This window comes from Electrophorus electricus, chromosome 14 (genome assembly GCF_041902795.1).
Source record: "Electrophorus electricus isolate QZ-2024a chromosome 14, ASM4190279v1, whole genome shotgun sequence".
Classification (NCBI taxonomy): domain Eukaryota; kingdom Metazoa; phylum Chordata; class Actinopteri; order Gymnotiformes; family Gymnotidae; genus Electrophorus; species Electrophorus electricus.
Genome location: NC_137510.1, coordinates 21309508 through 21324886, shown reverse-complemented (window position 1 = coordinate 21324886; position 15379 = coordinate 21309508). Strand labels below are relative to the sequence as shown.

Genomic DNA, 15379 nt, shown 5'->3' with positions numbered 1-15379 from the left:
TCAGCCTGTATCTCACAGTATTTCCAAAGAGACACAAAGATTCATTAGAAGCACAATAGAATTACAGTATGTATGATTAATGTGTATGTTAATCACAATCTTCAAAGCATTCATACTTGTTCTCACTCCTCAGTCTCTCTCTCTCTCTCTCTCTCTCTCTCTCTCTCTCTCTCTCTCTCTCACACACACACACACACACACACATACACAGTAACTCTCATTATTCTCATTAATTCCTCACACTCTTCCTCTGCTCTGATATATAAGAGTAAGTACATAAAGCTCTTTGCTATATGCTTATCATGCTCAGCCTTGTTCTATACTCAGAGCAAAGACATTACAACGTTACACCAACTAACAATGTTTTTTCCCTTGGTGATTGTTACCTTACATACACTGATTGTAAGAGTAAATACCAAACTTATATGTCCTCATTAGTTCTTTTCTGAAAATAGAAATTTGCCTGATAAAAATGGAGTAAGAATGATCAGAAGATCATCAGCAGAACATCTACTCCCCCTTGTGGTGAAGGAGCCAAGACACTCATTCTGAGGTTGTGGTGGGCATTGTTAGAGAAGTTGATGCTTGTGTGTGTGTGTGTGTGTGTGTGATGACATGACACTTGGGAAGAAAATGAAGTCTCAGATATTTCAAACGGAAAAATATCTATATATCTGTAAGACTACGTGTTATTAGAAGCTATAAGCAAACACAGCGAGTTAATAATTGCGCTTAATAAAGCTTTGGATCAAGATACTAAATCTATTATTATTACACTTTGTAATAATTTCACAAATTCAGAGCAGGTATTGACATGGATGTGCACTCACTCTTTGTGTCACATTGTTTCTTGGAAGTGGAAAATATGTCCTGCTGTAGACACTTGCTAAGCCCTCTAGCTAAGTAAACAGCTATCCATTTGGGTTTTCAGTGTGGGTGAAGCTAGACTTTCTGTCACTCCATCTGCTGACTGAAGGTTTTCTCCAGGTGTTCCAAGCCAACGAGAGCATAACCGTTTGCTGTTTCAACTGTACAAACAGAGGGAAACAAACACAGGATTTCCATTGGAGTAGGGTAAAATGCTATAATTTAAACGGATCAGTAGAACTAAAGAAACAAAGGTTTCACGCAATTTTGGTAACCTAAAAAGACTCACTATTTTACAGACATTCTGGTCCTTGAGGGAATAATTTGAGGCTTCTGTCAACAGCTGACAGTAAGGCATACATTTTATCGTAGTCTCTCTTTCATATAGAAAGCAATTACACATTACAGTTTCAAGAAAATTCGGGGACATTTCTTGTTTTCTGCTGCCTAAAACTGCAGTAATGACTAAGACATGCTAACTGTGATGGGAAAATGGTATGTCATAAAGGATTTTTACTTTTATTTAGTTTGGAAAACATAAAGTACAATGATTTAATCTTGTTGCCCCTAGAATGCCCCTAAAAAGGATTACACCTGACAGGACAAATACTGCCCACAGGAATCAACTGAAGAGTCACCAAAATGGTTCTGTTTATTTGTGGAATGGAGAGGCAGAAGTGTGCACTCACTCTCATAGTCCAGAGGGTTGCTGCCTGCTTCACTGGCCACCATGGAAATGCTATGCACACCCAGCTATGCCTCTCCCCCCCACACACACACAAATACACACACACGCACAAATACACACACACACAGAGAGAGAGAGAGAGAGAGAGAGAGAGAGAGAGAGAGAGAGAGAGAGAAAGAGAAGGTCATTCCTTCATAGAGTACACAACAAAAAAGGACCCTACTTTCAAGTTTCAAGTTTCAAGTTTTCAAGTTTGGTTTATTTGTCACATACATAGTCATACACAGTATAACTCGCAGTGAAATGGTTGAGACTGCTCTGTCCAAACTGAGGAAAAAGAAAAACAGGGGTGCATAGAGAAATATAGATATTCTATATATGTACAAAAATATATAAACAATGTATGTACAATATATGTATATTATGCTTATATACACAATGTACAATGTATATGGTTGTGTGTATATATGTACACAATGTACACAATGTACTTATTTACATAGCTCTGTAATACTGTCCTCTCAACAAAGACGCGCTCCAGTCAAAGCATTACTGAGCAGCTGGTCATTCTGATTTCCGTTTGTCTGTGTGTGATTTTGGACACTCACCTCTGTGCTGCAGACATCTCTCAGTCTCTGGTCAAGCAAGACAGGAGCTTTTCACTGATTACTGACATTTGTGATGTTCATGTGGTGTTTTTTTCCACATTGTTTCTGAATGCCACATATAGATTATAAAAATGCAATATTTCTGTTTAATTGTGCTGTGAATAGCAAAATTGAACAGATTGCTATGATATATAGGAGTTGAGCTAATACAGCACTTTGAGCAATTCAAACAATTTGATCATCTAAGATTTAAGTTTAAAATGTAAGTTTAAAATCTATTTTTTTGGCCTGACATTAAAAATTCATTAGGAAATGATCAGCTCGTCTAACATATCCTGTGTGACTATAGACTGTGACTATGAAGTTGTTTTTTCTAAACAAATAAATGGATATGCAAAGGTTTTTCAATATGTTTATGTTTTACATTTAGGTCTTAGATCATTCTTTTAAGGTTCAGTTTCCCAGTATAGTTGCTTTGTCAGCAGATGTAAAATTACTAGGAAGCAAAGATTATAGTGTACAGATACATTTACATCTTGAAAAAACAAGGAACATACATTCTCCAAAATAGACTTGCTCTGTATTCTTACAGTTCTAACATTCACTCACAGTAACATGTTTCTAATTTAGCTAGCAGGTTATTGTGTTGTGTGCACAGCTCATTATACAAGGGCCAGTTTCTTAGCGCTTCAAAACAAGCACATCTATGCCCAGTGCCACAAATTTCTAAATGCAATGTATCTGTATCCTACAATAAATTTGTTAGCTCTGTTTCTCTGATTTGGTGCCTTACTTCAATGTATTTCAAGAAAAAGAAAAATCAGTATTTTTTTTTCAGTACCATATCTGCAAAAATGGAAATGTACCAAAACAAACATGGTTTTTTCAGAATATTGTATATTGTCTGGAACTCCTTTGTGAAAATAGTAGTTTATTTGTTGTTATGAGTATATTATTATTCAATTATGGCATATGTAATTTTTTTCTCTTATAAGATGTTTCTAGACATATTGAAGAAATATTGATTTAATTTACACATTAATTAACACACCTTTTTGAAAAGTAAAATCTCTCTATTTTTTTGCCATTCCAATTGCAATATTCTGCATTCTGCACTGAAATGTTTCAGTATGTAACTTCACCATAAGCTTTGACCTTTGAAAAGTAATATTTTGAGAACGTGTCTTCAGCGTTTGTGCGCAGGACTGACTGGCCTCTTCCTCTGCTTGTGCCAGTCCCTTTAAAGCCATTTTCATCATTCACATACTTGTGTATGAGCCTGGCAAAATATTCCTTCAGGTACAAGACTGATGTCTCCTGTCTCTTTCATGAAGATTTGCCAAATTGCAAGGTATAACAGAACTCTATTCTACATGATCTAAATATTGTGGCACCTGCCACTTAGTGCTGGGCCAGAGAGAGAGAGAGAGAGAGAGAGAGAGAGAGCAGAAGGATTGATAGTTTAGGTGTATTCATATTCCATTTAACTAGTGCGTTATTAGTTTTTACCATCTTCATGTTGCGTGTGCTTTTTAGTTAAGCCTCTCCGCTGAGTCTCATCCTTTTTGCGTCTTTTTTTTTTTTGCTTGTTAAATAAAGAGTGTGTCCTTCAAAAACTGAAGATGGCATTTTGCAATTCTTCTCTGCTGACGCTACAATATAAAGGGTCAAACAAGTCAAACCCTGCAGCGAACCAGAGTTAAAGTGGTGCACAAATACATCAGGAAACAAATTCACTTTTGTATCACATTTAATTTGAACATTCAGTGTGTGTAAGAACACCAACATACAGTTTAGTGTGTTATTCAGCAAATGTCTCTGAGCATTTGGCAAAGTATGTCAAATATTCACAAGTTATTCATTTTAATCATTTTCTTTCTAGTATTTGCAAACAAAGGGTCCCGCCAGTGAATTTCCTCATGTCATCCTGATTAGTACACTTTCTGATAACATAATTGAATCTTTTCACCCAGATCTGTAATACTGATAAGATAAAAAAGTGTGTTGTACAATAAAGAAAGCTGTTGAGAAATTTGCAGAAGCAGTGCTTTTTCCAGGTGCGGTTTATCTAGAGCACTTGAATCCTATGAGAAGCCCTTTTCTGTTCAGTGACCAAACAGGTGGCACCAAATCCATTAGATTCAAGTCCATTAGACCTAAATCTATTAGATCCAAATCCATTGACCCTATAAAATGAAAGGCAAGGTAGCTTGGGTGTATTATTCACCCACTACATAGACGTCTGATTGAAGGACAGTATAAAGGTCACTGGTGTGAGGGTGAGGATAGGTGTGATAGGTGGAAGCTTGCCATGTCAGAGTTCAATAAGCAAGAATACAGTTCTGCTCCACTTGACTCAATACCTTTACCACTAAATATGGGTGAGTTTCAAAAACAGGCTTCAGAGAGTCATTTGGTCCCCACAAAAGCAGTTTTTAACTTTACACCCTATCAACTCCCTCCTATTATCTCAAACAGGCTCCTTATAGATCCCTGTTTACTAAACACACTATACCATATCTATGAGGCCTCCACAAAACATGCCAGTGTATACAGTACAATATCTCATCACCTCATAGTAAATACACACAGCTGTCAACTTTCTGTACTGTACAATATTTACAGTGTCAGTGAAAAAGAAAACTGCTTCAAACAAGACTATGGCAAGCAGTGCAGGACAAAGAAAGAGAACAGAATAGAGGCGACTTGCGTGGTGGAAAACCAGGCTTAATTATGTGTGCCATTTGTCTCTCTGGATACAGAGCAGTGACATTCAGAGTGAGTTTCTGTGTAAATGAAGACTGGTTTTATAGTTTCTGCGTTGCTGACTGTGTGGATGGCAGTGAGATAATCACTAATTCCTCAGTGCTAAAGCCACACACGCTTTCCACAAGAAGAAGGCCACTCAGCTATATGAGTGGACAAGTTACACACCAGGACAGACAAATCAATCTCCTGTGACAATTGCCAATGGTTTTCTCTATGCCAGAGAAAAGCCGTAGGGAGATAGCTACATTCTGATCACTGTGATCTCTCATCAGACACAATCTCCATATGAAATGAACAGGCATGTAAGTCCTTTTACAGTCCAGAAATTAATATATTGTACACCAACGGTCACAATGTGCAATAGCGACACTAACTCTGTACTGACTACTTTTTGCTTGTTTGTTTGGATTGTTTTTTTGGGGGGGGGGGGGTTGTTTGTTTTTTTTTTTTCCTAAAGTGATTTTTGTGTTATTCAGACATGCGGTACAGTGACATACAGCAGTGCAGTGAAAGATTTGTGGTGGCAGACATTTAACACCTTAACTTATACACACAATCACAACTGCTTAAATCAGGAGGTCGTATTCATAACAGTCTCAGAATTGTGGAAATAGTTATATTTTGGTCTCTTTAGTTACTACTCTTCAGTGTGTGTTTGTGTCCATGTGCTTGAGCACACGCACTTGTATGAGTACGTTTGCGTGTGTGTGTATGTGTGTGTGTGTGTGTCAGTGATGGCTGAAACAGCAACATTTAAAAAGGATTATTTCAGAACTATAACGATACGGCTGTTGTGAAAGTTCATTGCATTTCCTACAAAGTCCATCTGAAGTGCTTGTAAATCACTGTGTTCCTTTAGTCTTCTCTTTGAGAGATAGGCTACATAAACAGAGGCACCTCGCTTAGGGCTTGGGGTCTCCCTCCTGTTTGGATATATTTCTGTACGTGTGAGTATGTGTACATGTATCTTTTAGTAGACGCGCAGGAAAGAGAGAGCTCGGCCCCTAGTACTCGCTGAGGCTGTGCCACTTGGAGATCTGTCGGCGTGGGTTTTGGCAGACGTCTTGCCAGTGGCTGGCGCCAGAGGGGCAGGGACTGTGCATGCCCAGGATCAGTCGCCCCACCGCCTGGTTCTTAGTGGTGCGGTCAAAGTCCATGACCAAGAACTCGATGGAGATGTCGGGGAGCAGGTCTGCGGGCACGTCATAGATGAAGGACTCGTTGAAGACGGGGTTCGGCGTGCACTTCTTCACATGGGTCTTCTTCTTGGCGATGCGCTTACGGCCATAGAACACATTCACTTTCACGTACGGATCTGAAAAACAGGAAGGAAAACATTACTCGCTCATATTTTTTCTTCTTTTTTAAAACAAGTGACAAACGATTAGCCTGTTCTTCTGATACCTTCCTGGAGCCGACATCCGAATGCTGCCTAAAGTGTGTATATGTGAATAGCCTGCATGCGTATGTGTATCTGGATGTGCGCGCGTGTGCGTGTGTGTGTGTGTGTACTTACTGCCGGCCAGGCCGGTGATGTCCAATTCAGGAAGACGCCTGGCCTTCAGCACCACCACACTGAGTCTGTGAGAGACAGGTTGGTATGACAGCGACACCAGAAGCTCCCCACGGCTCACGCACTGCAAAATCCCACAGAACATCTGCCTTTAGTTCACTCCTGCCATTCAGACTCATTCACTCCCTCTGCATATTTACTTAACACTGAGGTCTGTGTTATGTGTAGCCTAATTACTGTCTATAATGGCAGCTTCAGTGCATTATAAGAGCTCTCTTGCCTCTCTCTTTGCGGAACGCCTCACAAAATAGAGACAAACTTGACAATGGCATACTACAGGGAAAAATCTCCCTCAATAAGCAAACTCTGTGCTGTGAGTCTCGCTCATGCCGTTCTCCCTCTATGTCCTGCTAGTCTCTGAGCCACTAAGAAAAGCAGATGTTTATCAGCTAAAAGAGTACCAGCCGTGTAATCAGAGTCCACACTGCACCTAAAGCTGACACTGGCATCAGAGAGCAGCTGGTGCACCTGCAGTTAGCACAGCAGTATTGCTCAAATGATATCCTTGCTTTCTGCTGCAGTGTTTGCTTATTGCAGTCTGAGTGACAAGTGTGCTTTTTGCCTGATGAGAAAACTTCACTCCTAAATGAACCAAGTTTTCTTACATCCATTTAGTTTTGTTTTTGTGATCTCTATCTTGTGTATTATTTGTTAAGGAACTCACCTTTTAAACTCAGCATCGTTAATGTTGTATTTACAGTGCATCAATGCTTTCAGGCTTGCAAGCAATCAATAAAAGTTTTGTCTACTTCAGAAATGCTGATTTGGCATTTCCGAATCGGAACACGTGGTGATGGTCCAATTTGTGTCCTGTCCTTTGTCACCTTGGACAGAGCGGGCTGCGTTTGTCTCGGTTAGATATAGCCACTCTGCTGCTTGAGCTCCACCTCTCTTTTGCTGCATGAGTAGGAGGATCAGCAACCACATTAGACTAACATCCCAGCCCCACAGACAAACCAGCATGCCTATGACTCAGTGTTGAACACAGAGAGAGTCCTTTGTGGCTATGAGGCTGACAGCGTCTGGTGCAGTATCGACACTGAGGATTGCCATTCTTTGATGCTTGAGTGTTGTTATGGCTTTGGGTGTGTCAAACGGCACTGATATTTATTTAAAAGTCAATTGGGATTGATCGAGACTCACTGACTGATCATGCAATGCAGCAAACTCTTACAGCTACCAAGCCTCAAATGAATGTAAATCTGGCCATTTTTGTTAACATTTGTATTTGTTTTGTTATTTTTTGTTGTAAAATCCATTTAACTAAAGGACATTTGGTTATAGACATCCAGTTGGTGAATTACTTGGACAGTATACTGGTTTTTATTCTGCAGAGCAGGGTACACCCTGTATCCTGCCACCTGTTCCCAGACATAAATGGAGGTTTAGGGAGCTAGTCCCAGCAGCTGTGGATGTGGTGGCCAGAGGGTAGCTCACCTGCATGCTCCTCTTGCTGATCTGTTGCGTGATGTGCACCTTGCCCGTGCTGGGGTCCACTCCGGAGAGAGGCACCAGCGCCTCGCCGATCACGTCATCCCGCGAGAAGCGGTCGAAGCTCAGCACCAAGAAGTGGAGGACGAGCTCGGGCAGCGAGCTGTACGGCACGCCATAGAACGTGAACGTCTCGTCGAAGGCCGGCTCCAACGTCCTGCGCAGGACGCGCGTCTTGACGCGGTGCTTCTTCTCCGGCAGGATGGTCATCTTCACGTAGGGGTCGGCACTGCCTGCCTGGCCCTTCACGGCAGGCAGCCCGTGCGCCTCCACGATGGTGACCACCAGGGCCTTCTTGGGGAAGTTGTAGTCAATGGCCAGGCTGAGGGTGCCGCGACCAGCCTCCTCGGCAGGGCTGAACGGCGTGGCCGTGTTGGAGGCCGTGGTGCTGGAGCTCTGGCTGCTCCCCGCCGAGCTGTTCTCCAGGCAGCAGTAGTCGGAGCGGACGGGCAGCTCCCTCTCCAGACGCAGCACGGTCCTGCCGTCCACCTCTTCCTGGGGCGGAGGGTTCCCCGTGGGGCTGCCCTCTGGGGCTGTGCCCGCATCCACAAGCACCACGGGGCAGCCTGCGCCTGCACGCTCCGCATCAGCCCGCCGTGCCAGTCGCACAATCTTCTTGCTGCTGGTCAGTGTCTCTGGATAGATGCTCATTCCTTTCAGCATATGGATGAACTTGTAAGGCGGGTCGGCCGACGGGTCGCCGTATTCTGACTGGATGCCGTGGAGCTTATAGTTTCCCATCATCCTGTGGTAGCGCTTCTGGCAGCATGTCCACACAAAGATCAACGCCACCACCGCCACTACCAGCACACCAGCACCAATAAAGCCCGCAAGCACTGGGGACATATCTGAGAGACAGAGAGAGAGATTGGGGTGGGACGGGGGGGGGTTCATAAGCTGTAGCTCAACAATTAAAGGATATCATGGACACATCCACAGAGATGACACATAAGACATCGTTTCATATATATTTCCTTACTCCACATTTGAGTTTTACAGTGTGAACTTGAATGTGTGCCAAAGAGGATAATGCACATCCCCTATTGTTTGGTTGCAGGAAACTGTGACTTTATTTTAGAGGAAAATGTATAAACAAATATAGAAACAAGTATACAGTACTCTGAATGAAGCACATATGAGGGTCCATGAGAAGCGAGTGAGACAAAAGCGCACAGAGAGCCAGAGTGGGTGTGGGAGGACAAGATGATTCACAAAGACAATAGAGAGAAAACGGAAAAAAGACCCAGTTGAGACCAGTAGAATAAAACACACACACACACAATTTAAGCACAAGAAAGGTACAGTTGTGTAACCGTGGTCAAATCTGCTCTCAGACACGTTTCTAGTTGATGTCACTGTCTGAAAGTCACATTGCACTAGCACAATATGCATTTCCCTGTGACCAGGCATAAAGTGACCACGTAATGTGATTAAAAACGAGTGGGAAGAGTGTAGCCGGGGCGGTTGGAGGAGGACGAGGGAGAGAAAGAGGCCCATCGGCTTGCTCACACGCTATGAGCCACATGAGACACAAACGTGGAGACAGACAAGCACCAGAGTTGAGCTAACAGGCCTACAGCACTAGCTCGGTTACACGTGCACCTTCCTGCTTGTCACTGTGGTGCAACGACATAGAGCAGCTGAGAGTAGAATACCAATGAGCCTCACAGACACACGCCAGGACACATCAGTCTCAGCCCAGCACTACACTGACAGGACGGGAAAGGAAAAATTCCATTCAAAAAATTCCAGAGCTTTGGGCCTGACAGTCCTGTCATTAGGACAAGTTTGGGTGTGGCATTTTTCATTTCACTGGCATCTTTAATATCTATTTTTAGCTGTGAACCTCTTAGGAAAACTAAATAGATTATACTTTTTTGGACGTTCATTGTCTGAATTCATAGCTGGCTTGTGTTAAATACAAATGTTAAATACAATATATTGTAACTAATGTGGGTCTAATTTATTTATGTGTTTATTTATTTTTTACAGAGTACAATCTTATGGATAATTTATGTATATTTTTAGGTATTAATTTAGGTATTAAATACTATTATTACTTTCTCAAGAGATTACAATTTAATTGTTTTGGGGGAATGTTTTACTGAAATAAGCCAAACATAGTGTCCGAAAAACTAGTTCAAATAATCTAGCTTTACTCACATTAATCATGTGTCTTATCCATTTACAATAATCATGTGTTATTCATTTATTGTATACCAGGAGAAGCAGGCCTGCTGTTTTGAATGGTGTCTATGAGCACACCAAATATAGACTGACACAAATATAGACTGACACAAATATAGACTGACACAAATAGTACACGCACCCCTAGGCTAAGACAGGAGAAGAAGCAAAAGTGCACAGGCTTTGTTTGGTCCCCTAACAGCAAACAATAGGAAAGAAGACAGCAAAAACAATGAAATAATGCAGTCTGCTTTGATTTAGATTCTACATGTCCCAGTGCTGGTTTGACAGGGGGATCAATTAGCAGACTGGGAGCAATGACTGTAAAATAGAGACGCTCCCTGAAGCCTGTGCACTCCCCTCCCTGCGGGTGGCCTTTAAGCTGGAGGAGCTGCAGTGCTTTGTTATAGAGATACTGGAGAGCTTAGGGCGGGGTCCATGTGTGCAGTCCTAATGGGGCCTTGGAGAAAAGATATAACACTCGCTGCAGAGACAACATGTGTGTTTGTGTGTGCGTGTGTGTGTTTGTGCCTTTGACTGGATCCTGAGGTAATGCACAGTTTGCATTGTTTGTATCATTGCCTAGTGTCACTACGTATACACTGTATAATTATAAGATTAAAGAAATTCATTAAAATCACATTGTTAGTTTGTACAAATACACTCAAAAATGCTGCCAAACAGTCACTGGTGTTTATGTAGATGTATATTTATATGTAGAATCATTTGTATGTGCATGTCAAAAATTCTAGCGCTTTGGGCCTGACAGTCCTGTCATTAGCACATGTTTGGGTGTGGCATTTTCATCTTCACTGGCATCTTTAATATCTAATATTAGCTGTGAACATCTTAGGAAAACTAAATAGATTATACTTTTTTGGACATTCATTGTCTGAATTCATGGTGGGCTTATGTTAAAAACAAATGTTAAAAACAATATATTGTCACTAATGTGGGACTAATTTATTCATGTGATCATTTATTTTTTACAGAATGCAATCTTATGGATAATTTATGTATATTTTTTAGGTATTATGTATATTTTTAGGTGTGTGTGTGTGTTTGTGCCTTTGAATGGATCCTGAGGTAATGCAGTTTGCATTGTTTGTATCATTGCCTAGTGTAACTACGTATTCACTGTATAATTATGAGATTAAAGAAATTCATTAAAATCACATTGTTAGTTTACACTAGAGGTATATTTATATGCAGAATCATTTGTATGTGCATGTGAACTTATTTAAATGGATAAGAACAGAACTGAAAGGTGAATATACCAAAAATGGCAACATTACGACTGGTGATAGCATGTTGGCATGTTATCTGCAACACAATGTCAGTATCAGACAGTACAAAAACATGCTTTGGTAAACTTTCCACACCCCATACATCAAGAAATGGCGATCAGGATTCTACATGCTAAGCATCCTCTTTAGCTCAAAGGGCACATAAAGACTGGAAGGCAATATCAGCTTCTCTCAATATCATCGTCCTGCAATGCTGACTATTATCGTTTATGACATACATAAATAGGGCCATTAGTTTTTATATGTGATGTGATACCTGACATTAGTGTAGTGTGACACATGCTCTCTCTAGTCTATGGCCCTCTATAGTCTGGTGCTGGTTAGCAAAGACAATCCTTTTTTGACACAGAGATAATTTCTTTCTGATGAAAGTCAGACGGTGAGTTTCCAGGGTTGGGCTAGGTACCAACACAGTGAAAAATACTACCAGTGAGAGTAGTTGTCTAAATGAGACTCTCTTGCATACCCCACCCCACACACACACACACAAACAACATGATTAAATTTCGCTTCTAATCTTCCACTTTGCCCCTCTATTTTCTCTTAGCTATGCATCTGTAGACAAAAGCCCTAGCCCTGCTTCCTGTTATTGGGCACTGCTGCCCTGCAGGGATTCCAGAAGGATGATGTCAGATTTTGGAACACTCTCAAAGGCAGCTGCTCCAGTTGCCTGGAAACCCCCCACCCCCCTCCCTCAGGGGGCAACACATACACACACACACACACCATACACATGCACTCAAAATTTGATCCTCGGTATCACTTTCAAAATGCAATCATAATCAAAATGCGGGGACCTGATTTGAACTCCACTGACCTACTATTGACAGAAAAGCTTTCTTGTACCCAGGAAAAAGGACAGATGCCAAGATACAATGGCAACAGAATTAGAATGAGGTATAAACTTACTGCAAAGGAAAGAACATTCTTCAAAGACATGGTGGCATTCAACCAGCAGCAATAACACAAAAACAGATGATTCATATGAACACCACCATGACTCATCTGACGTCAAACGAAATATTTATAACGGCACAAGAAAAAAGGACATGCTATTCTTTAGTATCTCATCAGTATACAGTGCAACAGACCACACCCAGACCCACCCCAAAACAACTACTGATTAAACAAACGCTGTAGTCTGAAATGCTCTTATACCTATTAATTTTATTGGATGATAACTTGACACAGCATGTTTCTATTCGCTCTGGACCAGAGGGAGGAGGAGGCACAGGGAATCAGCCGGAGGAGAGTGACAAAACACAGAAACATGCTCACAGTATCTGCAGCCAATCCTCACGCTGCTATATGCTCCTCCCCTTCCGTTGCAGAGGATAGCGACAGGAAATTTGTCAGCTGACAGACCAAAGGGACGCCCAGTTCAAATAACAAGGCTTTGGCTTAGTCAGTTTTCATTCTTATCGGAGCTCTTAACATCCAAGCGGCCTTATCTTCATACAGCCAGTGCAGCACAGGCCCAGGAAAACGGAGCAAAGTCATCTCATCACGCAACCATTGATCATCGGGGACACTCATTAGCTGCCTGAGACGTGTTATCGCTCGTCCGAGGGCAACAGCAACCCTCTGTGTCTACGCTGAGCAGAAAGACAAAGCAGCGAGAGCAGTCACATTACGCAGCAAAACACAGAGCCGCCACTGGCACCTGGCCCACCCTACACAACATGTACCGTCTAACAAAATTCGTCATTACCCGCCTAGCACTTATTCTGCACTTTTCTCTTTCCATGTGACTCCACCCCTCACTGATTAATGATGTCCATCCTCTTTGCATTAGAACTCTAGCTTAATAATGTGTGAATATGCGTGGGTGTGGATGTCCACTCTGCGTGTTACAAGGAACGTGACATAGCACTGCTGTGTTCAGTGATATGGCAATCTGTCTAAAGTGCTCACATAATGTTCATGTTAATGTAATTCTGGAGTACTGGCTGACAGAAAGCATGCTGATATATATTCAGGTGTGCCATGTAAATTGCCTGAAGGCCACAAGCAAATGTACCTTACACCTCAAATCCAGTTCTTCGGTTCTAAGAATTTACTATCTAGATTGCATCTAGATTTCCTATGTGTGGCATAGAAACACCTTTAGATGTGATTCTGTTTGGATGTGATTCCATAGAACTTCCTTTTGCACTGCACCTGTGGCCCACCACTAAAAGAAACAAGTCTAAATGCAGGAAATCTCACTGAGTGGAATCTAGAAATCCATAGTAATTTCTAGATAAAACGTGGTGATATTCCTATGCACTTTCTAAGCACACAGCCCTGGCCACAGACCATGTGGGATGCAGTTGTCTGAGTTAGACCCACGCTGAGTTAGACCCACGATCAAACACTATTCTTCTTCTTCCTCCTCCTCTTCAGTAGCATGACTCAGGAAGATAGTTTTCCTCACTCCCACAGATAGCTTCATCTGGCACCACACACAGTATCTTACATTACATCCGACCACAATCCTACTTAGGAGCCGTCAGAAAGACCAACCAGAGCTACACACCAATATCACCACAGCATGACTCCTCGGTTCTCTTTAAACTGACATGAACTTTCAACTGCTGGCTTTCACTAAGGATGATAAAGAAGGGAACGCTTGATCGAACTACATCAACATGTTTAACCCACCAGCTTTTAGAATCCAGTAATAACCCACCTAAAGTTTTGATACTTCTGCCCTAATGTAGGACAGGAGTGTTTGGCAGATTCTCACTAATCTGGTTGATTAAACACTGTCTGAGCTGGTCTGGTCCCAGCCCAGTGCTGACCTACAAAACCCCTTCATCTAGAGCTCTCCTGATACAAGATGGACACGATGCCGATGTTTATATATATATATATATATATATATATATATATATATATATATATATATATATATATATATATATATATATATATATATTCATACACAGTAAGCAAATTATGCCTCATGTGAGTTTGAGGTTAGAGAGTATTCGCATGGTTGCTACTTGCAAAGCACAAAGCATTAGCAGGACATAAATGGCAGTATGCATAATATGTGAAATTCTCACCTATATCGATGTCTGGATCAGACAAGGTCAGTGTGTACTTGTGAGCCAAATTCTGTACTTGTGAAACTACTCCCTTGTAAACTAATTTTGAACATATATGCCAGTGGTATTAATCCAACCTCCTGTATTGCATAACTAGATACAGACATTTGATCTCATTCTAATGATTTACCTCTCTCAACTTTGCTAAATATCTTAAAATAGCTTTGGAAATGTGTCAAAAATAAAAACGATCTTAATGGGAATTGTCGCCCAAAGATGGCTATGCATCTGTCAGTAAAAGCATTATGCATCTAAATTGACATTTTATTTGCCTGCGTATAGCCCATAGTCGACAACTACGACAGAACCATTATCAACTCATTCTGTTTACAGGCTTATCTCGTTCGATTGAGTGAAAACATGTCACGATAACGATCGTTGCTGACCAAGTACACAATATTGTTATAAACCTCATCACGAAAGAGTTGAATATTACAATTATGATTCAGGCGTCAAGATCAGGCCTTATTGCTACTTACCGTATGCTGCTCGTATTTCAGTGATCTCAGCCATTTTGAGGGTTGGGGTGCGTCGCGGTCCGAAAAACAAATAAGTAACGGCTACTTTAGACGACGGCTACTTTAATTAATTAAAGTAATCTCGATCACTCATGATCACATTTTTAAAAAAACAAAAATTAATACTGTATTACGACTGACTGGAGTTGGTCGAGTTGTGCGTCGGATCTCTCCTGGTTTCAGCCAAGGCCGTTTCGAGATGCTGCGCGCACCGTCGGATGCTGGTGGGCTCAAGGATGCTGCGGCTGCGCTATGCTGGTACAGGCGCGTCAAGCCCCG

The 15379-nt window shown here is 41.6% G+C and overlaps 1 protein-coding gene across 1 annotated transcript; it reads right to left on the bottom strand.

Moving 5' to 3' along the window:
* Positions 1-3895: 3895 nt before the first annotated feature.
* On the bottom strand, positions 3896-15347 carry syt11b (synaptotagmin XIb). The gene is made up of 4 exons (XM_027000067.3): positions 15062-15347; positions 7943-8844; positions 6449-6569; positions 3896-6247 (listed from the first exon to the last, which is right to left on the bottom strand). Exons 1-4 carry the CDS (start codon positions 15093-15095, stop codon positions 5937-5939), a joined length of 1368 nt encoding a protein of 455 aa, XP_026855868.2. The 5' UTR covers positions 15096-15347; the 3' UTR covers positions 3896-5936.
* Positions 15348-15379: the final 32 nt, after the last annotated feature.